Source organism: Nomascus leucogenys, chromosome 17 (genome assembly GCF_006542625.1).
Source record: "Nomascus leucogenys isolate Asia chromosome 17, Asia_NLE_v1, whole genome shotgun sequence".
Taxonomy (NCBI): Eukaryota; Metazoa; Chordata; class Mammalia; order Primates; family Hylobatidae; genus Nomascus; species Nomascus leucogenys.
In genome coordinates this window covers 61,429,736-61,456,840 of record NC_044397.1, presented here as the reverse complement: position 1 = coordinate 61,456,840, position 27,105 = coordinate 61,429,736, and the positions used below count along the sequence as shown (strand labels likewise).

General features: G+C 45.5%; 2 protein-coding genes across 7 annotated transcripts in view; one reads left to right on the top strand and one right to left on the bottom strand.

Moving 5' to 3' along the window:
• Positions 1-4,248, bottom strand: part of URGCP (upregulator of cell proliferation) — a 47,189-nt gene extending 42,941 nt beyond the window's left edge. Inside the window, exon 1 of the mRNA XM_003268839.4 lies at positions 3,987-4,248. The gene's annotated coding sequence lies outside the window, so the exon portion shown is untranslated. The remainder of the gene's footprint in view (positions 1-3,986) is intronic.
• A 40-nt stretch (positions 4,249-4,288) lies between these two features.
• UBE2D4 (ubiquitin conjugating enzyme E2 D4 (putative)) overlaps positions 4,289-27,105 on the top strand; it is a 30,179-nt gene continuing 7,362 nt past the window's right edge. For 3 of the 6 annotated variants that reach the window (XM_030796153.1, XM_030796152.1, XM_003268844.4), the window contains exons 1-5: positions 4,289-4,409; positions 16,439-16,502; positions 21,095-21,126; positions 21,223-21,300; positions 26,938-27,043. In XM_030796153.1, the coding sequence (XP_030652013.1) occupies positions 4,386-4,409; positions 16,439-16,502; positions 21,095-21,126; positions 21,223-21,300; positions 26,938-27,043 (304 nt within the window). In that variant the 5' untranslated portion in view covers positions 4,289-4,385. Of the gene's footprint in view, positions 4,410-4,659; positions 4,748-16,438; positions 16,503-21,094; positions 21,127-21,222; positions 21,301-26,937; positions 27,044-27,105 lie in introns of those variants that run through there. The other 3 variants (XM_030796154.1, XM_004090966.3, XM_030796155.1) reach the window with 3 other exon arrangements.

Sequence of the window (27,105 nt, the reverse complement as noted above, 5' to 3'; positions counted from 1 at the left end):
CTTGGCCTCCCAAAGTGCTGGGATTACAGGCGTGAGCCACCATACTTGGTATCACTTAACTTTCTGAGGAACTGCTAAACTGTTTTCCAAAAATGACTGCACCATTTTATAGTCGCACCAGAATGTGTGAGGGTTCCAACTTCTCCACATCTTTGTCAACACTTGTTGTCTGTCCCTTTAATTACAGCCATCCTAGAGGGTGTGAAGTGGTATCTCATTATAGCTGTGATTTTCACTTCCCTTATGACTTATGATTATTATTTTAAGACAGGGTCTTGCTCTGTTTCCCAGGCTGGAATGCAGTAGCGTGAATGGGGCTCACAGCAACCTCAACCTCCTAGGCCCAAGCAATCAGAGCTGGGACTACAGGCATGCGCCACCGTGCTCTACTAATTCTTAAAATTTTTTCAAGTATCTGCTTTTGGTGAAGAAAAAAAAAATTTTTCTTGTAGAGATGGGGTCTTGCCATGTTGCCCAAGCTGGTCCTGAACTCCTGGGTCGGGTGATCCTCCCACCACAGTCACCCAAACTGCTGGGATTATAGATGTAAGCCACCACACCAGGCCCTTTCTTTTTCTTTCTTTTTCTTTTCTTTTCTTTTCTTTTCTTTTCTTTTTTTCTTTCTTTCTTTCTTTCTTTCTTTCTTTCTTTCTTTCTTTCTTTCTTTCTTTCTTTTCCTTCCTTCCTTCCTCCTTTCCTTTCCTTTCTTCCTTCCTTCCTTCTTTCCTTTCTTTTCTCTTTCTTTCTTTCTTTCTTTCTTTCCTTTCTTTCTTTTTCTTTCCCTCCCTCCCTCCCTCCCTCCCTCTCTCTCTCTCTCTCTCTCTCTCTACCTTTCTCTTTCGAAAGAGTCTCGCTCTGTTGCCCAGGCTGCTGGAGTGCAGTGGTACAATCTCGGCTCATTGCAACCTCTGTCTCCCAGGTTCAAGCGATTCTCCTGCCTCAGCCTCCCAAGTAGCTGAGATTACAGGCATGTACCACCATGCCCAGCTGATTTTTGTATTTTTAGTAGAGATGGGGTTTCACCATATTGGCCAGGTTGGTCTCAAACTCCTGACCTCATGATCCGCCCTCTTCGGCCTCCCAAAGTGCTGGGATTACAGGCATGGGCCACTGCCCAGCCTTTTTTTTTTTTTTCCCCAGGAGACAGGGTCTTGCTCTGTCTCCTGGGCTGGAGTACAGTGGCTCAATCATAGCTCCCTGCAGCCTCAAATTCCTGGAATCAAGCAATAATCATACCTCAACCTCCCGAGTAGCTGGGCCCTCAGATGCACACCACCATATCCGGCTAACTTTTAAATTTTTCTGTAGAGTCAGGGTTTCGCTATGTTGCCCAATCTGGTCTCAAACTCCTGGCCTCAAGCAATCCTCCAACTGCAGCTTCCCAAAGTGTTGAGATTACAGGCCTGAGCCACCATGTCCAGCCTGATTTTTTTACATGTGCTTATTGCCCAGTTGAGTTTCTTCTTTGAAGAAATTTCTATTCACATCTTTTGCCCAGTTTTTAATTGGGTTATTTATCTTTTTTACTGAGTTCTAAATGTTCTTAATATATTCTGCATCTTAGACTGTAGTGAGATACTATTATTTCAAACATTTTCTCGCATTCTGTCTGTTGTCTTTTTGTTTTCTAGTTGGTATTGCTTGAAGCACAAAAGTTTTAAACTTTCATGTAGTCAAATTTATCCATTTAAAAATCTTTTATGTATTATTATTATTTTTTTGAGACACAATCTCACCATTGCCCAGATTGAAGTGCAGTGGTGCAATCTCAGCTCACTGCAACCTCTGCCTCCTGGGTTCAACCAATTATTGTGCCTGAGCCTCCCAAGTAGCTGGGACTACAGGTGCACGCCACCACACCTGGCTAAATTTTGTATTTTTTGTAGAGATGGGGTCTCACCATGTTGGCCAGGCTGAGCTCAAACTCCTGGCCTCAAGCAATCCACCCACCTTGACCTCCCAAAATGCTGTGATTACAGGCATAAGCCACTGCACCTAACCAATTGTGTATTATTCTTGCAACATTTCTGTACATCTAAAATTATTTTAATGTTAAAAATGAAACATTACATATAAGCATACTAAAAAGTTTAGAAAACTATGCATTAAACTACCAACAGGGAATAGAAGCTGAATTTTTCATTTTCTATCCTATGTTTCTTTTTTTCCTGAATTATACAAATGATGCAAATTCTCTGTAGAAATTTTAGAGATTAACACATTAGTAAACCTACCATCCAAAAGTAATACTTTTTGAGATTTGACACTTCAAAACCAGCATATATATTCCTAGCACATAAATAACCATTTGTATATTCTTACACAAATATATAAACATTTATAAAATCTAGAATCACTTGTTTTACGGGGAGGGAAGGCCATGTCAATAATGTAGGAGGATGGATGGCCCATGGACTAACAAAAATTTCTGTTGTAAATGTTTGACACCAAGGGGAAGTGCTTGACTTAGGCTGTTCAATGGGTGATGATTGAGCTGGCTTTGGAAGGTGAATGCTCTAGTCAAGGAATGTAGATGCTGCGGTGATGGAAACACTTGATAGTCAGGTGGGCTGGAGGTAGGAAGGAGAAGGTAAGCTGGAGGGTACTTGATTTTGTTTTGAGTTTTTGTTTTTTTGAGACAGGGTCTTGCTTCGTCTCCCAGCCTGGAGTGCAGTGGTGCCATCACAACTCACTGCAGCCTTGATCTCCTGGGCTCAAGTGATCCTCCCACCTCAGCCTCCCGAGTGGCTGGGACTACAGGTGCACACCACCATGCCCAGCTAAGTTTTGTATTTTTTTGTAGAGACAGGGTTTCACCATGTTGCCCAGGATGGTCTAGAACTCCTGGACTAAGGGATCCACCCACCTCAACCTCCCAAAGTGCTGGGATTACAGGCATGAGTCACTGTGCCCGGCCAAGGATCCTGGATTTTGAAGGCCACTGGATGACAGTGAATATGATGCTGTAGGCCACGGGGCTTCCCTGAAGAGTTCTGGGTAAGGATGCAGTGTGGTAAGCTTTGTATTTCAGACAGTTCATGAAGTTGTGTGGAGGACAGATTGGGGGAATGGGAGCGTGAAAGCCAGGGACAAAGCTGGGCAACCATTGAAATGTCTATAATACATTTTATATGCTGACTGAGTACAAACATAGAGGTGACCATGTGTCTTGGCTGGCTGGAGACAATCCTAGATTACAGCTTTGGTCCCAGAGTAATTATATTAACAGCTACTTTCATGCTCGAACATGTCTCAGTCTGAAGATTAAGTATCATCTACATATACACACCAACAAAACTTCCACAATTCTTACCTTTACTATGTGAAATGCACTGATATTTTATTTTTTTATTTTTTATTTTTTTATTATTTTTGAGACAGAGTTTCACTCTGTCACCCAGGCTGGAGTGCAACAGTGTGATCTCAGCTCACTGCAACCTCTGCCTCCTGGGTTCAAGTGATTCTCGTGCCTCACCCTCTCAAGTAGCTGGGATTACAGGCATACGTCACTACGCCCAGCTAATTTCTGTATTTTTAGTAGAGACAGGGTTTCACCATGTTGGCTAGGCTGGTCTCGAACTCCTGAACTCGAGTGATCCGCCTGCCTCAGCCTCCCAAAGTGCTGGGATTATAGGCGTGAGCCACCTCGTCTGGCTTTTTTTTTTTTTTCCAAAAAAATGTTGGTTGCAACCTATTAAATTGATTTCGTGACACACTAGTTCATAACCCTCAGTTTGAACAACTCTGACCTAGACGCCTGCCAAGTCTTGGGAAAACAGGAAGGAGTCAGATAATTAAGTTTGGGAGATGCATGGTCTAAGGCCTTGGTTCTGAACGTTGACCGTGCAAGATCATGTGAGGTAGGACTGAACACGGAGATCTCCAAAACTGCGGAGAGTTTTGCGTGTGCACATATGCACAGTCATCTACATGGAAATGGCTGTAAAGCATCCAGCCATAAGGCGTACAAGGGTATATATACTTACAGAGTTAAGAACCACTATTCTCAGGAGTTACAGACGCCTGGGAAGACGCCCAGGATGTAGGAACAGGGAGCAAGCGAGCGTGTGGCACCTTGAGGGTGCTCCGCGCGTCTCCGTAAAGCCAACGAGCCCCTCCTCTTCGCTGGCCTCTCCGGGGCCTTGCTGACTAGTGGTCGAAGCCACAGGACCAGGTGCCGGTGGCCAGCGTAACTCGGGCAGACCCGCGGCTTCCCCTCGGCCGCGCCAGGACGCTCGGCACGCGGCGACGACAGCCCCACAGTTCCCCGCGCGCGCAAGCGCAGGCGGCGGCTCCCGGCGTGCAGCTCGGTGGCGGCTGACCCGGCAGTGGGCCGCCTCAGGCAGCCCCGGCCGGGCCGCCCGGGTCCCCGGCAGCGGGGTAGGATGGCGCTAAAGCGGATCCAGAAGGTACGCACTTTCCCACCCTCCAACTCTTTGGGTGTCCGAAGCGTCGAGGTGTGGGCTGGGCGCCGCTGCCGTGAAGTGAAAGGTGACGGAGGCTCCGCGAGTCGCGGATACACCTGCCTAGGAGGGAGGCAGAACAGCCTCCCGCGCAGCCTGAAAAAGCTAACGCAGCCTGAGAAGGGGATTGCGCGAGCGCGGGGCGGGGCCGGGCCGTGGCCACGTGGGCTGCGTCACGCGGGCGGGGCGCCGTGGGGCCACCTGCAGGCTCCTGGACAGCGGGTTGCTCTTGTAGGGTATCCAGAAGGGCTGGATGGGTATCTAGAACGGTATCCAGGATGAAGGTGGGTCCTAAGGGATGAGTAGGAACTCGGCAGGTGGGGAAGAGGGAAATAGGCTTTCCCGGCAACGGGGAGACCACGAGGCTTGGAGGACTGACAGGGTAGCGCGGAAGCTGAAGGGCAGATGGTGTGGACTCGGGTGGTCCTTAGAGGCACTGCTGAAGTAACTGGTTTTTATCCTGCAGGTAAGAGGGAGTCCATAAGGGTTTAATGCATTCACTAGAATTTGGAAAACGCACAACAGTAGAAGAAAGAAGTATTTCTAATTCTATCACTTTGCTATTTGTTAACATTTTAGCATACGTACCTTCAGTTTTGTCTCTATATTTAAAACAATTATACTGCATTTTGTATTCCACTCATTCACATGATAGTAAATGTAAGCATGTTGTGAAGTAGTATTTATAACTTTTTTTTTTTTTTTTGAGACAGTCTTGCTCTGTCGCCCAGGCTGGAGTACTGTGGCACAATCATGGCTCACTGCAGCCTCAACCTTCTAGGTTCAAGTGATCCTCCCTCCTCAGCTTCCTGGGTAGCTGGGACTACATGCCACCATGCCAGCCGGTTGTTTATTTTTTGTAGAGACAGTGTCTCACTATGTTGCCCAGGCTGGTCTCATAATCCTGGGCTTAAGGGATCCTCTTGCCTCTGCCTCCTAAAGTGGTGGGATTACAATGTGAGACACCATGCCCAGTCCTATAACTAATTTTTAACATTAGCTTTCCACAAGTACCTGACTAGTAACTTATCTAGTCATTACCTGTAGTAGGTAAAAGTATGGACTTGGGTGTCAGACAGACCTGGGTTAGAGAATGTGAGGTCACTTATAGTGGGACCTTGGGCAAGGCACTTAATCATTCCTAGCCTCCCAGTCCTACATGTTTACAGAGTTGTTTTGAGAATTAAATGCTATGAAATGTGTTTAGCACATGCTTGCTGTATACCAAGCACTCAATATGAGTTAGCTGCTGTTATTGTTTTTGAACAATAAGTATTTGCTGTTATGAACTTTGTATTAGTCTGTTTTGTGTTGCTATAAGGGAATATCTGAGGCTGGATAATTAATAAAGAAAAGAGGTTTATTTGGCTCTCAGTTCTGCAGGCTGTACAAGAAGCATGGTGCCAGCATGTGCTTCTGGTGAGGCCTCAGGAAGCTTACAATCATGGCAAAAAGCAAAGGAGAAGCAGGCGTGGCACCTGGTAAGAGAGGGAGCAAGAGAGATGCCAGCTCTTTTAAACACCCAGATCTTGCATGAACTAATAGAGTGAGCACTCACTTATTATTGTGGGGGGGCCACCAAGCCATTCGTGAGGAATCCACCACCATGACCCAGACACCTCCCACCAGGCCCCACCTCCAACACTGGCGATCACATTTCAGCATGACATTTGGCGGGGGGGGGGGGGGGGGCGGAATATCGAAACCAGATCAACCATCATTGTACAATGAGCCTTTTCCTTAATTCACATTACTGGGTTTGATTGCCAGAGGTGGAATTACAGGATCTCTGAGAGTATGACTCTTTTTTTTTTTTTTTTTAATAAATAGCTGTCCAAAAGAGAGATAATTTTGATGAGTTATTCTCTGAAAGGGGTCATCTGTCATCCTAGGACTTTGAAGCAGGTTGAATGACATGCTGAGATCTGTGTTCTAAAATGATCTTTCTGGCGGCAGTGTGGCCTGAAGTGGGACAGAGGGAGACTAGAGGCTGTTGTGAAGGTTCGGCAGAGGCTTTGTCCAAATTAATGACCATGGAATGGATGCTAGGCCAGAGCAGTGCCTGGACCACATTGCAGAAGTGGAATTGACAGGACTTGAGGAGAGGATGTGATGAAAGTGAAACAAGGAGGTGTACAAAATGGGTCACTTAGTGGATGGTGGTGTCATTGTCTAGGATGGGGAATCAGAAGTTTTGAAGGCAGGGAGGAGGGTAGGAGAGATTAAGGAGTAAAGGTTTGAGCCTACATATTCAAATGTGTAGGCTGATAAGATTTATAAAAGGGAGGGTTTGGAAAAACAAGTTTGGACTTTGAGCATGAAATGTCAACTATAGATCCAAGGTAATTGAACTCATAAGGCCAGGGAGAACTTTTCCTTGATAAGAATCAAGGACAGGCTGGGTGCAGTGGCTCATGCCTATATCCCACCATTCTGGGAGGCCGAGGCGGGTGGATTGCTTGAGTCCAGGAGTTGGAGACCAACTGGGCAACACAGCAAAATTCCATCTCTACTAAAAATAAAAAAATGGCCGGGCAAAGTGGCTCATGCCTGTAATCACAGCACTTTGGGAGGCCAAGGTGGGTGTATCATTTAAGGTTAGGAGTTTGAGACCAGCCTGGCCAATGTACTGAAACCTCTTCTGTAATAAAAATACAAAAAAAAATTAGCTGGGCATGGTGGTACATGCCTGTAATCCCATCTACTTGGGAAGCTGAGGCAGGAGAATTGCTTGAACCCAGGAGTGGAGGTTGCAGTGAGCTGAGATTGAGCCACTGCACTCCAGCCTGGGTGACAGAGCGAGACTCCATCTAAAAAAAAAAAAAATTAAAAAAAAAATAGCTGAGCATGGTAACACACACCTGTAATCCCAGCTACTCAGGAGGCTAAGGTGGGAGAATCACCTGAGCCCAGGAGGTCAAGGCTGCAGTGAGCCTCACCACTGCACTCCAGCCTGGGCAACCAGAGTGAGACCCTGTCTTAAAACAAAAACAAAACAAGAATCAAGGTCAGGGCTGGCTTCGTGTGTGTGTGACGCATTCACTCTCACAGGGCCGCAGGCTTGGATGGGCTCTGCCTTTGGTTTTATGCTCTGCTGTCACCATCAGGAAATTCTTAATAATTATTGAACTTGAGACCCTACGTTTTCACATTCACAAGGCCCTGCAAATTATGTAGCAAGTCCTGGGGAAAAACAACAGAACTGTAGGAAATACAACTTTAAAAGTGTGTCAAGCCTGCAGTGGTGAGATGGCACCATTGGGCCACCACTAGTTAGGATGTCTTGGTGCAAGTGACAGAGGCTGAGCTGCCCTTGTGCATGGAATTGGAGGTCCCTGTGGCAGAACTTTGGGAGCAACTCAGTCCCCCTCTCCTGGTCTGTTCCTGTGTCACTCTGGGCTGAATGGCTCTGGGACACACAGCCTGCTGGACATCTGGGAGGAATAGAGACAACTGCTTCCAGAAGAACTGATGAGAATGTTCTCAGAAAGCCCAGCAGATCTTTTTTTCCCTTTGCCTTGTTATGAATTATGTCTCATGCTCATTCCGAAACCAATGAGTGGCAAGGAGTCTGGTTACTCTTAGACCTGGAGCTGACAGTGAGTTGACCAGAACTGAACAGGAGTCCTTCAGAAAGGAGGAAGGCGGATGGGTGCTGAGCAGGTAGCCAGCAGTATGCGAGCCTGAGCCAGGTGTGTGGTGTCTACTAGCTGCCCCTTTAGTTTCCAATCCACAGCCCTTTCTAACCAACTTCAACCCTTTAAAAAAATGTTTTCAAATGAATGTTTCAAATTGAATGTTCCGAATTGAATGTTTTTAGATGCACTTTTTAGTTAGTTAGTTAGTTAGTTAGCTTTTTGAGACAGGGTCTTGCTCTGTTACCTAGGCTGGAGTGCAGTGGCTCAATCATAGCTCACTGCAACCTTGACCTCCTGGGCTCAAGCAGTCCTCCCACTTAGCTTTCCCAGTAGCTGGGATTACAGGTGCCTGCCACCACATCTGGCTAATTTAAAAATTTTTGTAGAGAGTGGATTTCACCATGTTGCCCAGGCTGGTCTCAAACTCCTAGGCTCATGTAATCCTCCCACCTCAGCCTCCCAAAGTGCTGGGATTACAGGTGTGAGCCACTGTTCTCAACCAGGACAGGGTTATATGTGGCAGCATTTCAATTTTTCAATGTTGTTTTTTTTTCTCTTTGATACGTGTATTAGTCCATTCTTGCATTGCTATTAGGAAATACCTGGCCAGGTGCAGTGGCTCATGTCTGTAATCCCAGCATTTTGGGAGGCTGAGGCGGCAGATCATCTGAGGTCAGGTCCTGGTCAACATGGTGAAACCCCATATCCACTAAAAATACCAAAATTAGCTGGGTGTGGTGGCAGGCGCCTGTAATCCTGGCTACTTGGGAGGCTGAGGCAGGAGACTTGCTTGAACCCGGGAGGCGGAGGTTGCAGTGAGCTGAGAGCATGCCACTGCACTCCAGCCTGGGTGATAGAGTGAGACTCTGTCTCAAAAGAAAAAAAAAGAAAAAAAGAAATACCTGAAGGCTGGATGAGGTGGCTCATGCCTGTAATCCTAGCACTTTGGGAGGCTAAGGCAGGTGGATGGCCTGAGCTCAGGAGTTCAAGACCAGCCTGGGCAACATGGCAAAACCCCAGCTCTACCAAAAATAGAAAACATTAGACAGGCATGGTTGGTGGCATGTGCCTATGGTCCCAGCTACTCAGGTGGCTGAGGTGGAAAGATCGCTTGAGCCTGGGAGGTGGAGGTTGCAGTGAGCCAATATCGTGCCACTGCACTCCAACCTGGGTGCCAGAGTAAGACCCTATCTTAAAAAACAAACAAACAAAACAAAACAAAACAAAAAGCCTGAGATGAGGTAATTTAGGAAGAAAAGTTTTAATTGGCTCACAGTTCCACAGGCTGTACAAGAAGCATGGCACTAGTGTCTGCTCTGCTTCAGAGGAGGGGAAACACACTCACTGTGGAAGGCAAACGGGGGGGCAGAGCAGACATGTCACATGGCCAGAACAGGAGCAAGAGAGAGAACAAGGGGAGGTGCTCCACACTTTTATTTATTTATTTATTTTTGAGACAGGGTCTCACTCTGTCACCCAGGCTGGAGTGCAGTGGTGCAATTTCTGCTCACTGCAGCCTCCGTCTCCCTGGTTCAACTGATTCTCATGTGTCAGCCTCTGGAGTAGTGTGTGCCACCACACCTGGCTACTTTTTTTTGTATTTTTAGTAGAGACAGGGTTTTGCCATGTTGCCAGGCTGGTCTTGAACTCCTGAGCTCAAGCGATCCACCCGCTTGGGCCTCCCAAAGTGCTGGGATTACAGGCATGAGCCACTGTGCCCGGCCATGACACACTTTTTTTTTTTGAGACGGAGTCTTGCTCTGTTGCCCGGGCTGGAGTGCAATGGCGCGATCTCAGCTCACTGCAAGCTCTGCCTCCCAGGTTCACACCATTCTCCAGCCTCAACCTCCCCAAGTAGCTGGGACTACAGGTACCTGCCACCACACCCGGCTAATTTTTTGTATTTTTAGTAGAGACGGGGTTTCACCATGTTAGCCAGGATAGTCTCGATCTCTTGACCTCGTGATCCAGCTGCCTCAGCCTCCCAAAGTGCTGGGATTACAGGCACAAAGTAAGCCACTGCGCCCGGCCCGTGACACACTTTGAGACAACCACATCTTGTGAGAAGAGGAGAATACCAAGTGGATGGTACTAAACCAATCACTTCCCACCAGGCCCCACCCTCAACATTGGAGATTACAATTTGACAAGAGTTTTGGGTGGGAACACAGATCCAAACTATATCAATACATATTGAACACATATATTTTGCGATAGATGTGCTTTAAAGAAAATTTGGAAAGCACCTGGCTGAGCAGGGTGGCTCATGCCTGTGATCTCAGCACTTTGGGAGGCTGAGGTGGATGGATCACTTGAGGCCAGGAGTTTGAGACAAGCCTGGCCAACATGGCAAAACCCTGTCTCTCCTAAATATACAAACATTAGCCGGGCATAGTAGTAGGTGCCTGTAATCCCAGCTACTCGGGAGGCTGAGGCATAAGAATTGCTTGAACCCAGGAGATGGAGGTTGCAGTGAACCAAGATGGCGCCACTGCACTCCAGCCTGGGTGACAGAGCGAAATCCTGTCTCAAAAAAGTAATAAAAAGAGAAAAAAGAAAATTAAAGAAAATTTGGAAAATACCCCCAAAATTCAGTTTTTAAAAAACTCGTCTCTAGTCATCTAAAGTGGGTCACTTTTTCTTGCTGGAATGTGTGCCATCCAGTTCCCCTCCTGGGGAGCAACAAATGTTAAAGTAGTCTTCTAGAAATGTGTGTGTGTGTGTGTGTGTGTGTGTGTGTGTATTCTACCCATTCATGTAATTGTAGTTAACATTTTTGTGGATTTCTTTTCAGTGCCTTTGATGTGTATGTGTTTCAAATTGTTGTCGTCATGTAGTGCATCAAATTTTATACTCTGCTTTTTTCTTGCCCTTTTCCTCTAATGTTGTATCATGACATTTTCTCCTGCTATTCTGTAGTCTTTAAAAACTAATTTTCGGCCGGGCGCGGTGGCTCACGCTTGTAATCCCAGCACTTTGGGAGGCTGAGGCGGGCGGATCACGAGGTCAGGAGATCGAGACCACGGTGAAACCCCGTCTCTACTAAAAAATACAAAAAATTAGCCGGGCGTGGTGGCGGGCGCCTGTAGTCCCAGCTACTCGGAGAGGCTGAGGCAGGAGAATGGCGTGAACCTGGGAGGCGGAGCTTGCAGTGAGCCGAGATTGCGCCACTGCACTCCAGCCTGGGCGACAGAGCAAGACTCTGTCTCAAAACAAACAAACAAACAAACAAACAAACAAACAACAAAAAAAAACTAATTTTCAGTGGCTGCATAATACTTGGTTTAGTTTCTCAAAAAAAAACTTTAGTTAATTTCTGATTATAAAGGTAGTAATTGCTGTTTAAAGAAACTTGGGGCTGGGCGTGGTGGCTCATGCCTGTAATCCCAGCACTTTGGGAGGCTGAGGCAGGAGGATCGCTTGAGGTCAGGAGTTCGAGACCAGCCTGGCCAACATGGTGAAACTCATCTCTACTACAAATACAAAAATTAGCTGGGCATGGTGGTGTGTTCCTGTAATCAATCCCAGCTACTCTAGAGGGTGAGGCATCAGAATTACTTGAACCCAGTAGGCAGAGGTTGCAGTGAGCCAAGATGGTGCCAGTGTACTCCAGCCTGGGCAATAGAGTGAGACCCTGTCTCTAAAAATAAAAATAAAAAATAAAGAGAACTTGGAAGTAAGATAATACCATATTCATCTACTTCAAATGAATATTTTTTCAAATGTTCACATCTCTGAAATTGGGATGCTTCTTACGATAGCTGTCAGCCAGTTTACCTTCACTTAGTTGTCACTATCTGTATGAGTAAACTGGATCATGGCAGTTCATTATGAGGTAAGTGCATTGCTGGTACTATATTTGTTGAGTTTAATTGTTTTCAAAATATTTTCAAAAAGATAGTGTGATTTAGCACTGAAAAGAAAAGCTTTTGTGAACACAGGCACAGAAACAGGACAATGAAGAGTAAATTTCATAATAGTGGAGCAAATATTTGTTGTTGGAGGAAGGACTGGAATTTCCTAATTCCATGTCAAGCAACCAAATTCTTCATAGCCCCAGAAAGGAAGGTACCACCTACCCTCAAGTTGGTGAGGCTGGGTCTTTTTTTTTTTTTTGCTGGAATACGTGCAAATAGATTGTGTATCATGGGCGTTTGCAGAATAAGTATTAATGGCTTGAAAGAAAACTCCAGAAATAGTAGTAGAGGACTCTAAGAACTGCCACATTACCATTGTTTTGGAAGACACAGAGGATGATATTGTGTAGACATCAGTGACTCAGTGTTGGGCTCTGAATGGGAAGAAACTTTAGGAATACCTGAACAAACCAGTTTATTTATTTCACTTGTTTTTCCTTTTTTTTTTTTTCGTATGCATGAATGATACTTAACAGGAAACACACAAAGCTATGTTTCAGCCTAAAATAATTCTTTTGATAAAAGTAATTTTAGTTTTTTAATTTTTTGAAACAGAGTCTCACTCTGTCACACAGGCGCAATCTTGGCTCACTGCAACCTCTACCTCCCAGGCTAAAGCAATTCTTTTTTTTTTTTTTCCCACAAGAAGAAAAAGTACATTTTATTTAATGACCAAGTACACACACATTCACACACACATATATGTACATATAACTAAAAAAAATTTTTTTCTCATCACGTGGGATACATTGTGAAATATTCTACATTCTTTCATTTAAAGAAAAATGCTGGTCACGTTTTAGTAAAAATCTTTCACAAATCACTAATATGTTACAACGCATAAATGCTCTAGAGCATTAACAATGCTAAGCTATAATTTTAGGGAAATATATAGTGATGCTCCTTCTTAGAATTAGCCCATGTGGTATTTTAGGTACTCAACTCAGAGAAAAAAAAAATGTAACATAGCCTTGTTACCATGTATCCAGCCTGGACATGGTACATCCTTTCAGTGAGCTTAAATCACCTACCTTCCTAGGCCCAAGATCTGAGGGAATGACTTGCAATTATGTAACAGGACCGTTTGTCTGTATTATACATTTTATATGTCTTTTTATGTGCATTGTTTCATTTGTTCCTCACAACAACCCTGTGAGGTAGGGAGGGGAAAATATCAGCTACACTTTATAGATAATGAAGTTAAGGTTCAGAGAGGTTAAGTGACTTTCTCAGTTACCTAGTACCAGGCAGAGACAGAATAAGAACTATTAACTTTTAGGTTGGGGGCCCTTTTCTCTAAACCACATAGCTTCGGAGAGTGTAATCTAACCCAAAATATTTTTACTGCTTCATCCTCATTTTCTATTGTTAATTCAGCTTTTTACAGAGTACCATAAAAGACCTAATTCTAAATTCATCATGCTAAATTTATGCTTCTCTATCAATGTAAACTTATGGCCACAGAATACATATTTTTTTTTTGGAAAACACTGTCACTTTGGCTCTAAAGGAACATAAGCAATATAAAAGGTCCCAGAGGCCAAGGAAATTGAAGAGAAGTCAGAAGAAGAGATATAAAATGGAATGTATTAATGGATTTTAGTCCCTTTAACCTTGTACTTTTGTGAGAGGGTTCAATGGAGAGCTTTAATGCAGATGAGACTTGAAGCTTTTGAAGAAGATCTAAGTCTTGATGAGGTTATTCAAACTCAGATCTTGAATGCATAATGATGATAGGCCATGGTCTTCAAAAACGTGGTACTTGATGCTCTCCCACAGTGCTAGGACTGGAATGCCACAATACATATTGATTCATGTTTTTGTCCATTAATGGTCTGTGGGTTTCTTTAAATGAAGTCCATTTTAGAGTCCATAGATACCAGTGTTCTGCAAAACTGTTGGGGATTGGAGGCTCCCAAAAGACCCCAGATGCTCTGCCCTGCCCATGGCATGACCCTCTAAAGCTGGTCTTATGCCTCAGCCTCCTAAATAGCTGGTTGTAGGCACGTGCCACCAAGCCCAGCTAAGTTTTGTATTTGTAGTAGAGACAGGGTTTCACCATGTTGGCCAAGCTGGTCTCGAACTCCTGACCTCAAGCAATCTGCCTACCTCGGCCTCCCAAAGTGCTGGGATTACAGGCGTGAACCACTGTACACAGCCTGATAAAAGTAATTTTTAAATACAGTTAAAGTTTATGTGCGAAGAAAGCATTTGTGTTAGTTTATTTGCCAGCATGTTTTTTTTTTCCTAATTGTATGTGAAGTAAAATTGTGTCTTACAAAGGATGGAGTCTTGGAGGTGACGAAACACAGTAAAGGAATAATTGATTGTGTACCATGGTTTGCTTAACTCTTCTCTACTATTATTCAATACTTTAACTTACTTTCTCTTTTTCAGAACTTCTCACTTTTATTATTGTTACTTGTAATAGTAATTACTATATAAACTTAACCTACTTAATCCTTTACAGTTAATAAAATATTTATATATTTAATGATTTGGTAATAAATTCCCATGGTTCAAAAGGTGCACAGGATATACAGGGAAAAGTCTCCCAACCAAGACTGTCCCTAGCCATCCAATTCCCCTCCTGGAGGGGCAACCAGTGTCGAAGTATTCTTCTAGAAATATATATATATTCTACTTATTCCTCTCCCTTTTTATAATACTAATTGTGGCATTCTCTATACCACTATTGTCTTGATATTTACTGGGTGCTCTTGCTTACATTATATACATTAAAAACTTACATGCAAAATTTGTAGCCACACAATAGTGCCGGCAAGTTTGCAGGCAAGCATGGTTACAACTTAACAGATAATTACACTGAGGCCCAAAGAGGTGAAAGTGATTTCCTCAGTGACGGAGCTCGGACTCAGACCTGAGTCTTCTAACCCTGAGGTGAGCACAGGAATTCGATGTGTGAGTGGACTAGTTTCTTTCAAGTCACACCATTATTCCTTGAAATGCCAGTTAGCATTCGAAACTCCTGGGTGCTGGTTGGAGTCTATCAATAGGGATCTACACGTGGCCTTTCAGGGATCATTAAGTGCTGGTGTAACTGTTCATCACACCTCTAAAGGGGGAACATGGATTCTGCATATAGGCAGTGCAAAAGCATAGAGGTGTGGGAAAACCTTGAGAGGTGGAGGGGAATTGGTCTGTACTGCTGGCTTTTCCTGCCCCTGGCTGTTCATATAACCTCTTCAGGATTTGCCTTAGCAGTTCTGTCATAGAGCTAATTTATCCATGCAGTATTGCAACGAATATAAAAAATTCCCCTGCACAGTGATAGTGGAGGTGCTCTCTGAGGGGCACATAGCAGAGAGGTAAGCAAAAAGGAACTGTTCCACAGAGATTTCTGTAGCTCTTGCGTTTCTGAGCCTGTCCTCGGTCCCCTTGTATGACCTCAGTTGTTCCCCAAGTTAAATTCTCTTTTGGCCACTCCTAATGCTGCTTCCTGAGTGCTTGCCAAGTATAATTCATTTTACTTACGAGGAAATGGGTTCAGATATGTTAGATACTAATCGAGAATTGGCCAGTGGTATACTGGTAGATGTTTAAAGATCAACCCTCGGGGAGAAAACATGGCCCTGATTTGTAGCATTTGCTGGCTTCTGTGATGTTAATACTTCCATCTTGGCTGATTAAATTTGAAGTGAAGGGGATAAATGCAGGATGGCCAGAGAGGTGGTTACTGAAATGATCAGCATGTCAGAGACATATGGTGAAATCAGGAGAGTTTGTGTAGATAGGACAGTGTTTGGCTTAGTTCAGGGTTGGTGTCCCATAAAGGGAATCTAGTTGTGGTATAATCCCTGATCCCCACTGGTGCAGTGTTAGACTTTGGCTCACGTGCCAAAGTCTCCACATTCAGAGCCCTAGGACTTGCCACATAACCAGTGGTGACTAGGGTGATTGGAATGGTGGTTGGGGAGGTAGAGAGATTAGCACTTCCTTGGTGCTGCTTCTGTGCATTAATTCATTAGCCTAGCAGTAAAACCTGGCACCTATCCTTCTCCCAGAACTCTCTCCTGGGCTGCTTTTCTTCCATATCCTTAGCACATGGGGGCCTGGGGATGTCCTCTACCTGAGGAGGTGGGAGGCTAGGCTTAGGGGTAAGGCAGAGCTACATGTGGCTGACTTCTTGCCCTGCCCTCTTCCAGCTCTGTACCTTGAGTAGGTAACTTCATCACTTTACAATTCAATTTCCTAATGTATAAAATGGAAGTGATCATACCTACTTCTCTGATATCTTTATAGCAGGGAGTAGAGTCCCATGACCCACCGTATCTCTAACCCCCTCCTGAGGCCTAGGAGCCTTCTCCCACCAGGAGAATTCCTTCCAGCTACCAAGATTGGTGTGTAGAGGCAGCATCCCCAGCATACAGCAGCTCTGACCCACTCTCTCATGTTCTAGGAATTAACCGACTTGCAGAGGGATCCTCCTGCCCAGTGTTCTGCGGGACCTGTGGGTGATGACTGTAAGTATTTTGGGGGGCTTCATGTTGTAGGAGCATTGTAATTAAGACCCCCAAATTTAGGCCAGGTGCAGTGGCCCATGCCTGTAATCCCAGCACTTTGGGAAGCCAAGGTGGCGGATCACCTGAGGTCAGGAGTTCAAAACTAGCTGGCTAACATGGCGAAACCCCCGTCTCTACTAAAAGTACAAAAATTAGCTGGGCATGCTGGCACGTGCCTGTAATCCCAGCTACTTGGGAGGCTGAGGCAGGAGAATCGCTCGAACCCAGGAGGCAGAGGTTGCAGTGAGCCACTGCACTCCAGCCTGGGCAACAGACTCCGTCTAAAAAACAAACAAACAAACAAACAAAACCAAACAACCAAATTATCAGCCAAGCAGTATTTAAGAAAACCAATCAGTTATTTTCCCTTCATTTGCTCGTGAATGGTTTTTTCATTTGAGGTCTAGGCCATGAGTTCACAGCAGCTTGGCTGGTCAGCTTATACTCAAAGTAGAACCTGCATTGCCTCTCATGTCCCATAGACACTGCTTCCCTCTTCTGGCACATGAGAAAGCCAGCTTGGCCTGAGGAGTCACATCAGCTGCTGGAAAGTGCCCTTGGCCAAGTCAAACTTGGGTGCTGGTGTAAATATTGTTGGAGTTGGTCTAGAGGACCTGGTGCTGCTACAGCTCCTGGGAGCAGAGCAGGACAGCGGAGGAGGAGGGGCAGGGCAGGGTAGGGCAGTGGCCACTTGCCTCTGCCAAGGGGAAGGGCAATCCCTATTATTTTCTCCCACTTCCACTCTTCCCTGGCGGAGACTGAAGAAGCAGCTCTGGGCAGCTTCTCGGGAGAGAAAGGGAGAAGCAGCACTGCCTGTTCCAGGCCTCTGCCGTCCCTCACAGGTGCTGGCCGAGGCTGAGCTGCCCAGCACTAGGGTTTCCAGGTCTGTCCTCTGCCCACCCACCTTGCCTCCACTCTGTGGGCTTCTTGGGCTCTGGGACACCCTGTGAGGCTTCAGTAACTGCAGCCGTAGGAAAATAGGTGGGGAGGGGAGATACTATGTGTTCAAGGAGAGTGGTGTCAGAGGTACATATACCAAAGAATCAAAAACAGACTGAGACAGAATGTGTATGCCAATGTTTACAGCACCATTATTCATGATTTTCAGAAGCTGGTAACAACCCAAGTGCCCATCAGTGGACAATAGATAAACAAAATATGGTTCTGATACACATTACAACATGAAAACATCCTAAGTGGAATAAGCCAGAAAGAAAAGAATGAATGTATGATTCCACTTACATGAAATATCTAGATTAGGCAAATTCATAGAGACAGACAGTATATGAGAGATTACCTGAGGCTGATTGTGGTGGTGGGGGGAATGGGAGAAATATTGTTTCATGGATACAGAATTTGTTGGGGGTGATGGAAAGCTTTAGAAATGGATGGGGGGATGGTTCTACAGCATTGTGAAGGCATTTAATGCCACGGAATTGTACACTGAAAAGTTGTTTAACATGTTCTCACTCATAGGTGGGAATTGAACAATGAGAACTCATGGACACAGGAAGGGGAACATCACACACCGGGGACTGTTGTGGGGTGGGGGGAGGGGGGAGGGACAGCATTAGGAGATATACCTAATGCTAAATGACGAGTTAATGGGTGCAGCAAAACAACATGGCACATGGATACATATGTAACAAACCTGCACATTGTGCACATGTACCCTAAAACCTAAAGTATAATAAAAAAAGTTGTTTAAATTGCATATTTTATTATATATTTTTAACTACAATAAAAAAAGAAATTTCACAAAGCTGGAAAAAAGGAGGGCATGGCATCATATGTGTGCCTGCATGTCCTGGGAGGGGACTGAGCTTAGAGGAGCCAGCGGTAGGCAGATGGAGCCACTGAAAATGGAGGACTCTAAAGGCTTTATGTGGGAGTTTAAATCTCATTTTTGGAGCAGAGCAGAAATGTTTCCCAGCTGCCTATGCAGAGTGTAAGAAACAAGAACGACTCTGCTCCACTGTCTCCTGGTACCTGCTCATCACTCTGCTCCCCACTAATCAGTGTTTACCTCATGTTGTCCTCACAAATACCCCAGGTCTCCATAGCATGCTTCCCCTCTTACCTGTCACTTAAGATAATATCAGATTAAACTGGGGTCGCTGTAAGCTTGAACTAGTTCTTGTTTAGCCTTACCTGTCTAGAGGCAGCTCCTTGATGCTCAGCTCAGCTCAAATTTACCTTGCACCAGAGCCCAGTGCTAAGAGAGGCTAGCATCAAGGCCAGCCACCACAGTCAGACCTCAGTGGATGAGGTTCAGACAGCATTGGAAGCTAGCCTTTTGGGCCATTTCACACCCACCTCATGGGCTCACAGCCATTTCCAGCATCCCTCACGTATATCCTTTCTCGTCCTCTTGCTTTTGGGGCCTTCTCTTCTGACTCTGCCGTCAAGCCCTGCTTAGTGTCCCAGCAGCCCTCAGGATTAAAGTGAACAAGACCAGATGATTCTAATCTTCCGTTCTGAAATATATTATCAAAAACACTTTCATTTAATAAAGAATTCCATTCACATTAATATTAGGCAAAGATATTAGGCAAAGATATGTCTACTTTCAACTAATGATTAGCATGAATTGGAATAAAAACAGTCAAAAGCAAAAAAAAGTGATATTTTCATTAACTCAGGCAGCCTTATTACAGGTAAAGGTGTTCTCTTCAGCACCATTTCTTTGAAATATTGAAAAGGGCTCAAGGGCCACCTTGACTACTTTTGAACACCTCTAGGGGCTTGGGAAACTTCTGCTTTAGTCCCTGCACTTGTGCTCCCACCCCAAACCTTGGTGCTTTCCTGGGCCTCCTGTTGGGTAGAGCCTGTGGGGTACTTAAACAGGTGACAGGAAACCCAGGACAGGACCAGGTCTGAAACTTTGGGCTAATTCCATATCCACTATGAATCCATATGAGACAGAATTCTCTTGATAATAACAGGCCCTTCAGATGATCCCAGCAATCCACTCCTGTGGGTGAGTAGGCATTTTCCACCAAGGCCCTAGAGTCAATATCCCTGGGACCATTTGTATGACTTGGGAGCCTTGAATGTGAGTGTTTGGGCCACACTAGGCTAGCCTTGCTGATACACAGGAGCTGTTCTGGGAATGGGTAGAGCAGTGAAAGTCACCTGAGACGCTGGAGAGGGCATAGGGTGTGATGTGCAGCAGGAGGGGGCTCTAAACTCTCGCCAAATGGTGGCGACCTGGAAGGGGTGCATGAGAGGGGCTCATTGTGACCTTGTTACTGAGTGCCTAGAGCACAGGGCACTGCCCAGAGGTTGGGCGGGAGAGGACTCAGATGGAGGCAGCACCCATGAGGTTCCAGGGCCATGGGCAGTTGGCTCCTGAGAGAGACTTTGAAGAGGGCTTCACAATGAATCAGGAGAAGAACCAAGGAATAGAAGGGTTTATAAAGGGCAATAAGGAAAATGGCTGAAGCCTAGCCAAGGCTTAATTCTGTGCAAAAAACTGACTGAATTGTAGTTACTGGCATTTGTGTAGTAAAGAATTTAATCTTGGCTAAGCACAGTGTCTCATGCCTGTAATCCCAGCACTTTGGGAGGCTGAGGCTAGCAGATTTCTTGAGCCCAGCCTGGGCAACATGGTGAAACCCCATCTCTACCAAACAATAACAACAAAAAGAATTTAATCTTGTCCCCAAAACATCTGGCCTTCATCCTTAACACGTAGGGAGCGATCTCTAAGATATCATACCTGATAGGAATGTCTTTGTTTGGCTGGAAGCTTTGATGCTCACCAACAATGTGATTTAGGGTGAGGAATGGCCACACCAAGTAGACCAGCCATGTGATTTAAGGTGAGAGCCTAGCCCGGGCAACATAGCAAGACCCCATCTCTGCAAAAATGAAAAAATAAAAGTAAAAAATTATCCAGATGTGGTGGCACATACCTGTTGTCCCAGCTCCTTGGGAGGTTGAGGCAGAAGGATAGCTTGAGCCCAGGAGTTTGAGACTGAAGTGAGCTATAATCATGCCACTGCCCACCAGCCTGGGTGGCAGAGTGAGACCATCTCAAAAAACTAAAAAATAAAATAAGGTGAGAGCTTAGATCATGCCTGGAGGAACTGGAGACTGGAGCCTGAGATCAGCCCTATGGGCATTCAAATCAGTCAGTCATGCTCTCAGGGTGGAGCTGCAATAAGAATTCTGAATAAGGAGGCTCCGATGAGCATCCCTGATCAGGTGCTCTGTGTGTGTTGCCATACAGCAATGCCAGGAGAGTAACACATCCTGACTCCACGGAGAGAGAAGAATGGAAGCTCTGCATTTGGACCCTCTTGATGTTAACCTATGCTGTTTCCCTGTGATAACCGGCAATCATGAGCACAACCGCTTTCAGTGAGCTCTGGGAGTCCTAGGCAGTTATCGCATCTTGGGTGATTTGGGGAACCCCAATCTTGCAGTTGGTGTCAGAAGTGAGTGCATCCCGTGTGGACAGTGCCCTGTAATTTAGCAGTGCGTTTTCAGTAGAATAGACATGTTTCTTGGGGGGTCTCTTACATGCCCGTCTCTCTTTTGTTTTGTAGTGTTCCACTGGCAGGCCACCATCATGGGCCCGGTAGGTAGTAGCTGCTGAGCGCACCACTCCAGTTTTGCTTCTTGCACTTTGGGCTTAGCACATGCACTGATCTCTTTCTGTGTCTCATCCTTCCAGAATGACAGTCCTTACCAAGGAGGTGTTTTCTTCCTGACCATCCACTTTCCTACGGATTACCCATTCAAGCCCCCAAAGGTGAGGTCCCCCTCACAACTCCCCTGATGTTTAGATGAAAGACAGCATGTGACAAGGGGCCCTTCAAGTCAGGTATAGGTAAAAAAGAGCTGTACATGGGGCTTCTCTGAGGGCCCACCGCTCCATCCTGTGGTGACAGTTTCCCAGGACTTTAATTACTGGACTTTGGGAATTAGCACCTGTTGTGATCAAGGGTCAGTGGGGTGAGCTGGTGCTGGCCTTACTGAGGCCACAGTTCGAATGCTTCTCCTTGTGACTGTAGCTGAGTCTGGTCATGTCTCCAGGCTCTGGCTCCCTTCTCTGCAGTCCCTTAGACTTAGGACAGGGGTTCTCAGCCGGAGTGATTTTGCTACTGCCCCAGGGACATTTGGGCAACATCTTAGGATATTTTGGGTTATCAAAACTGTGGTGAGGGGGTACTGCTGGTATCTAGTGGGCAAAGGCCAGGATATTCCAGGGATTCCTTACAGTGCACAGGACAGCCTCCCTTCCCATGACAGAGAATGATCAGCCAGAAGTGTCAATAGTGCCAAGGTGGACACACCCTGGTTTAGGACTGGTGAGTCACACCTTCACTTTCCTTTATTAAGTTAAAAGAATAGCAAGCCTCCTTTGCCCTTCATGCACACACCATCCCATCAGTGGAGCTTTAGAGAGCAGTGCCACCAAAGTGAAGGAGAAGCCCAGGGAGCTGCCTCGACCACCCTGCCCTAGCATGTCTTGTGCACTGCAGGTCATCTCACTCCCTGGACCCTTGGATCTCATACTCCTTCTCACCTGGGCTCTGCATGGGTGGCCAAGCCTGCCCTGAGGCTCACAGTCCTGTGGAGGACACAGGGCATTTAGCACATGAGCCACTCAGCACTGGGAAGTAGCACAAGCAGTGGTTGGCAGCAGGAGCCGGGATGGTGGAGAGATCACCCTGAGAAGGGGGAACTGCAGGAGCTCAGCAAGGGGGTGGACAGGTCCCCAGGGAACTGCCCCAGGGGAGTGAGCATGTGAGGAGTTGGGAAGGAGGCCAGAGGGGTACGGATGGCCCCAGGAGTAGGGTTTGCATGCCATTGTGGGGATCACCACACTGACACAATCACTCTGCTGCCTTGTGGAGAAGAGGCTGGGTTCAAGCGATTCTTCTGCTTCAGCCTCCTAAGTAGCTGGGACTACAGGAACTAGCCGCCAAACGTGGCTAATTTTTGTGTTATTTCTAGTAGAGACAGGGTTTCACAATGTTGGCCAAGCTGGTCTTGAACTCCTGGTCTTAGGTGATCCACCCACCTCCGCCTCCCAAAGTGCTGGGATTCCAAGTGTGAGCCACCATGCTTGGCCAGGTTGTGCATTTTGTCAAGACTTACTCGAAAGTCCTGCATCTGCATCAGACACCTTAGCTGAGGGGTTGTGATGTGGCTGTGTCTTACTACCTTGACTTGGCCTTGATGGCTTAATTTGAGTCAGAGGCTTAGCTGCTGTTTTGCATGTTGTTTATCTGAGTCAGTGTGAAGAAGCCCCTTGTGTGCTCACCAGCTGCAGCTCTGTCCAGACATCGCCACCAGAGGCTACCTGGTGCCTGAGCATTTTAAATCTTGGTTAAATATGTTTAGGATCCCAGAGACCTTTTAAGCTTTTGGCAGAGGAGTGGGGTGTGCTGAGCAGGGCAATGATAGATGCTAAAATAGCTTCACCACGTTGGAGTACAACTGCTGTTCAAGGGAGTTTGGTTGAAAAATCATAAGCATGCTTCATGGTGCTGTGATCCACCCCTTCTCCCTTCCCCTCTGGAGAGACTGTGGCAGAGTCTTATCAAGTAGTAATTTTCTAGCTTATCTCTTTCATTACCGGGTGAGCAGCTGAGGATTTTCTTTAAACAGATACCAATGTAGTCCTGAATGTTGGGCGTTTTCAGGATACCTAATTGCCCAAGGACAAAGGAGAAACAGTGATTATTATTATTTTTTAAATTATTATTATTATTTTTTGAGACACGGTTTCGCTCTTGTCGCCCAGGATGAAGTGCAATGGCACAATCTCAGCTCACTGCAACCTCCGCCTCTCGGGTTCAAGCGATTCTCCTGCCGCAGCCTCCTAAGTAGCTGAGATTACAGGCACCCGCCACCACGCCGGCTAATTTTCTGTATTTTTAGTAAAGATGGGGTTTTGCCATGTTGGGCAGGCTGGTCTCGAACTCCTGACCTCAGGTGATCTGCCCGCCGCAGCCTCTCAAAGTGCTGGGATTACAGGTGTGAGCCACCGCGCCCAGCCAACAGTGGTTATTATTAAAAAACTAAGAAGTAAGCTCTGTGGGTGAGTTGGGATTATTTTAACAAGGAGAGATGTGAGCTGAAAGGTGACAGTGGCACTCTATGAGAGAAGAAAGTGCTTCTGTCTTTTAAAAATCTCCTTCCACAGGGGAACAGGAGCAACTGGATTTATGTTTTGGCACAAATTTTCTGACAATAGGAGGAATCTGGCAAGATTGCATCATCTTTATTGGAGATATTGAGGCAGATACTTAAGTCTGAGATGATTTTGAAGTTTGACCCTTCCTGGGAAAAATTATATGGTAATAGATGTTCAAGCTCACATGCACACAACTCTCTTCTCATATTCAAAAGTAAGTTTAAAACAACTATTAAAATCTATATCAAACATGCAAAAAATTGTAGATAATGATATAAAGGATGTTTGTGCATCCTCCATCTAGCCTAAGAAATACCAGTGAGTTCTCAGAGCTAGCGGAAGAGGCAAAATCCTTTTTTTTTTCTGAGACAGAATCTCGCTCTGTCACCCAGGCTGGAGTGCAGTGGCGTGATCTCGGCTCACTGCAACCTCTGCCTCCCGGATTCAAGCAATTCTCCTGCCTCAGCCTCCCAAGTAGCTGGGATTACAGGCATGTGCCACCATGCCCAGCTAATGTTTTTGTATTTTTAGTAGAGACGAGGTTTCACCATATTGGCCAGGCTGGTCTCGAACTCCTGACCTTGTGATCCACCCACCTCAACCTCCCAAAGTGCTGGGATTACAGGCATGACCACCGCGCCCGGCTGGCAAAATCCTATGTTCCTTTGCCCCAGCCCCTGCGTTGGGGTCACTGCTCACCTAGAGGGAGTGTAGGTGAGGCAGATTCTTAGGCTCCTATAGCAGTGGAAGCTGCACCTGACTCAGAGCACCTTGCACATCACAGAGAGCGGCCTCTTCATGGGTCCCACAACATCCCTGGGAGAGGTACCATGTACCTACTTATAATGAAGGCTCTGAGGTCCAAGGTCATTTGAAGAAGTAATTGTGGCTGTGGTTTAATAAAGAAAAAAAAAAAAAAGTCCAATGTAGGAGAGTATACAGTAGAAAATAGGACCTTCTTTAAACTTTGTCTCTCTAGCCATGCCTGGCCCCCCCACCTTTTTTTTCCACAAGGCACTGAGTCCTATTTGTCTTTTCATTTCTCTTCCAAGAGTAATCTCAACCTGGATAAGCACTTGTTTGTGCTTCCTTGTTTCTCCCATGAATGGAACAGACCTTTCCATAAATCTGCATCTTGCTTTTCCCATAGCAATATATCTTGGAAATTGTTCCATATGATCACATTCATGTTTTAAAAATTCACCTCATTCTTTTTAAACAGGTGTAATATTCTGTTGCTTATATATAACATTAATTTAACCAGTAATCAATCTGAAGACATTTAGGTTTCACATCTTTCGTTACAGTGGGTATCCTTACATATTTGAAGTGCACAAGGGTATTTTAGGGCTAAATTCTGAGAAGGGGGGTCTTACAAAGGGTGAAATAGAAAGGTGAGGAGGGTTTGTGGCCTGGCAGAGGGTCCACAGCCTGAGCTTTTCTTTTTCTTTTTTTTTTTTATTATTATACTTTAAGTTCTAGGGTACATGTGCACAATGTGCAGGTTTGTTACATAGGTATACATGTGCCATGTTGGTTTGCTGCACCCATCAACTCATCATTTACATTACCTAATGCTATCCCTGCCTCAGCCCCCCACCCCCCGACAGGCCCTGGTGTGTGATGTTCCCCACCCTGTGTCCCTGTGTTCTCATCGTTCAATTACAACCTATGAGTGAGAACATGCAGTGTTTGGTTTTCTTTTTTTTTTTTTTTTTTTGAGATGGAGTTTTCTCTTGTTGCCCAGGATGGAGTGCAATGGCGCGATCTCGGCTCACCACAACCTCCACCTCCCAGGTTCAAGCAATTCTGCCTCAGCCTCCCGAGTAGCTGGGATTACAGGCCTGCACCACCATGCCCGGCTAATTTTGTATTTTTAGTAGAGATGGGGTTTCTCCATGTTGAGACTGGTCTTGAACTCCTGACCTCAGGTGATCCACCCGTCTTGGCCTCCCAAAGTGCTGGGATTATAGGTGTGAGCCACCGTGCCCGGCCCAGTGTTTGGTTTTCTGTCCTTGTGATAGTTTGCTGAGAATGATGGTTCCCAGCTTCATCCATGTCTCTGCAAAGGACATGAACTCATCCTTTTTTATGGCTGCATAGTATTCCATGGTGTATATATGCCACATTTTCTTAATCCAATCTATCATTGATGGACATTTGGGTTGGTTCCAAGTCTTTGCTACTGTGAATAGTGCCGCAATAAACATACGTGTGCATGTGTCTTTATAGTAGCATGATTTATAATCCTTTGGGTGTATACCCAGTAATGGGGTCACTACTGAATCAAATGGCATTTTTTTATTATTATACTTTAAGTTCTAGGGTACATGTGCACAACGTGCAGGATTCCTCAAGGTATTCCTCAAGGAATTGCCACACTGTCTTCCACAATGGTTGAACTAATTTACACTCCCACCACCAGTGTAAAAGCATTCCTATTTCTCCACATCCTCTCCAGCATCTGTTGTTTCCTGACTTTTTAATGATCACCATTCTAACTGCTGTGAGATAGTATCTCACTGTGGTTTTGATTTGCATTTCTCTGATGACCAGTGATGATGAGCATTTTTTATGTGTCTGTTGGCTGCATAAATGTCTTCTTTTGAGAAGTGTCTGTTCATATCTTTTGCCCACTTTTTGATGGAGTTGTTTGATTTTTTCTTATAAATATGTTTAAGTTCTTTGTAGATTCTGGATATTAGCCCTTTGTCAGATAGGTAGATTGCAAAATTTTTCTCCTATTCTGTTGGTTGCCTGTTCACTCTGATGATAGTTTCTTTTGCTGTGCAGAAGCTCTTTAGTTTAGTTAGATCCTATTTGTCTATTTTGGCTTTTGTTGCCATTGCTTTTGGTGTTTTAGTCATGAAGTCTTTGGGCCTGAGCTTTTCTGCTGATACATCAACAAAACATCACTGCTTTTTGCATAAAACTTCTGGGCTTTTGAGTCCTTTCCACCACCCTTGTTACTCCTCAGAGCATACTGCTTTCAGGGAGATGGTATCAATCCCCCTATGTTCAGAATGAGAATCCAGCAGGGAATGGGTCAGGGAACTTCTAGGTGATCACTCACTTCCATATCCCATTAGAGTTTGGGAGTGGGGGTCTGGCTTAGCCTGCACTGTGGGGCCAGGTATGCAGCACACTCCAGGTACAGCCCAGCAGCGGCTGCTTCTGCTTTACTTGGTTCATTTCCCAGACGTCCCTGTGGTTTGTCTGATTTGGGATCTCTTGTCTTTGCAGGTTGCTTTCACAACCAAAATTTATCACCCTAATATCAACAGCAATGGCAGCATCTGCCTCGATATCCTGCGGTCTCAGTGGTCTCCAGCGTTGACTGTGTCAAAAGGTAGAGATGCTGATGGCATGCTCTGTATGCTCTCTTACACATGTTTTTACCCCAGCACTGAC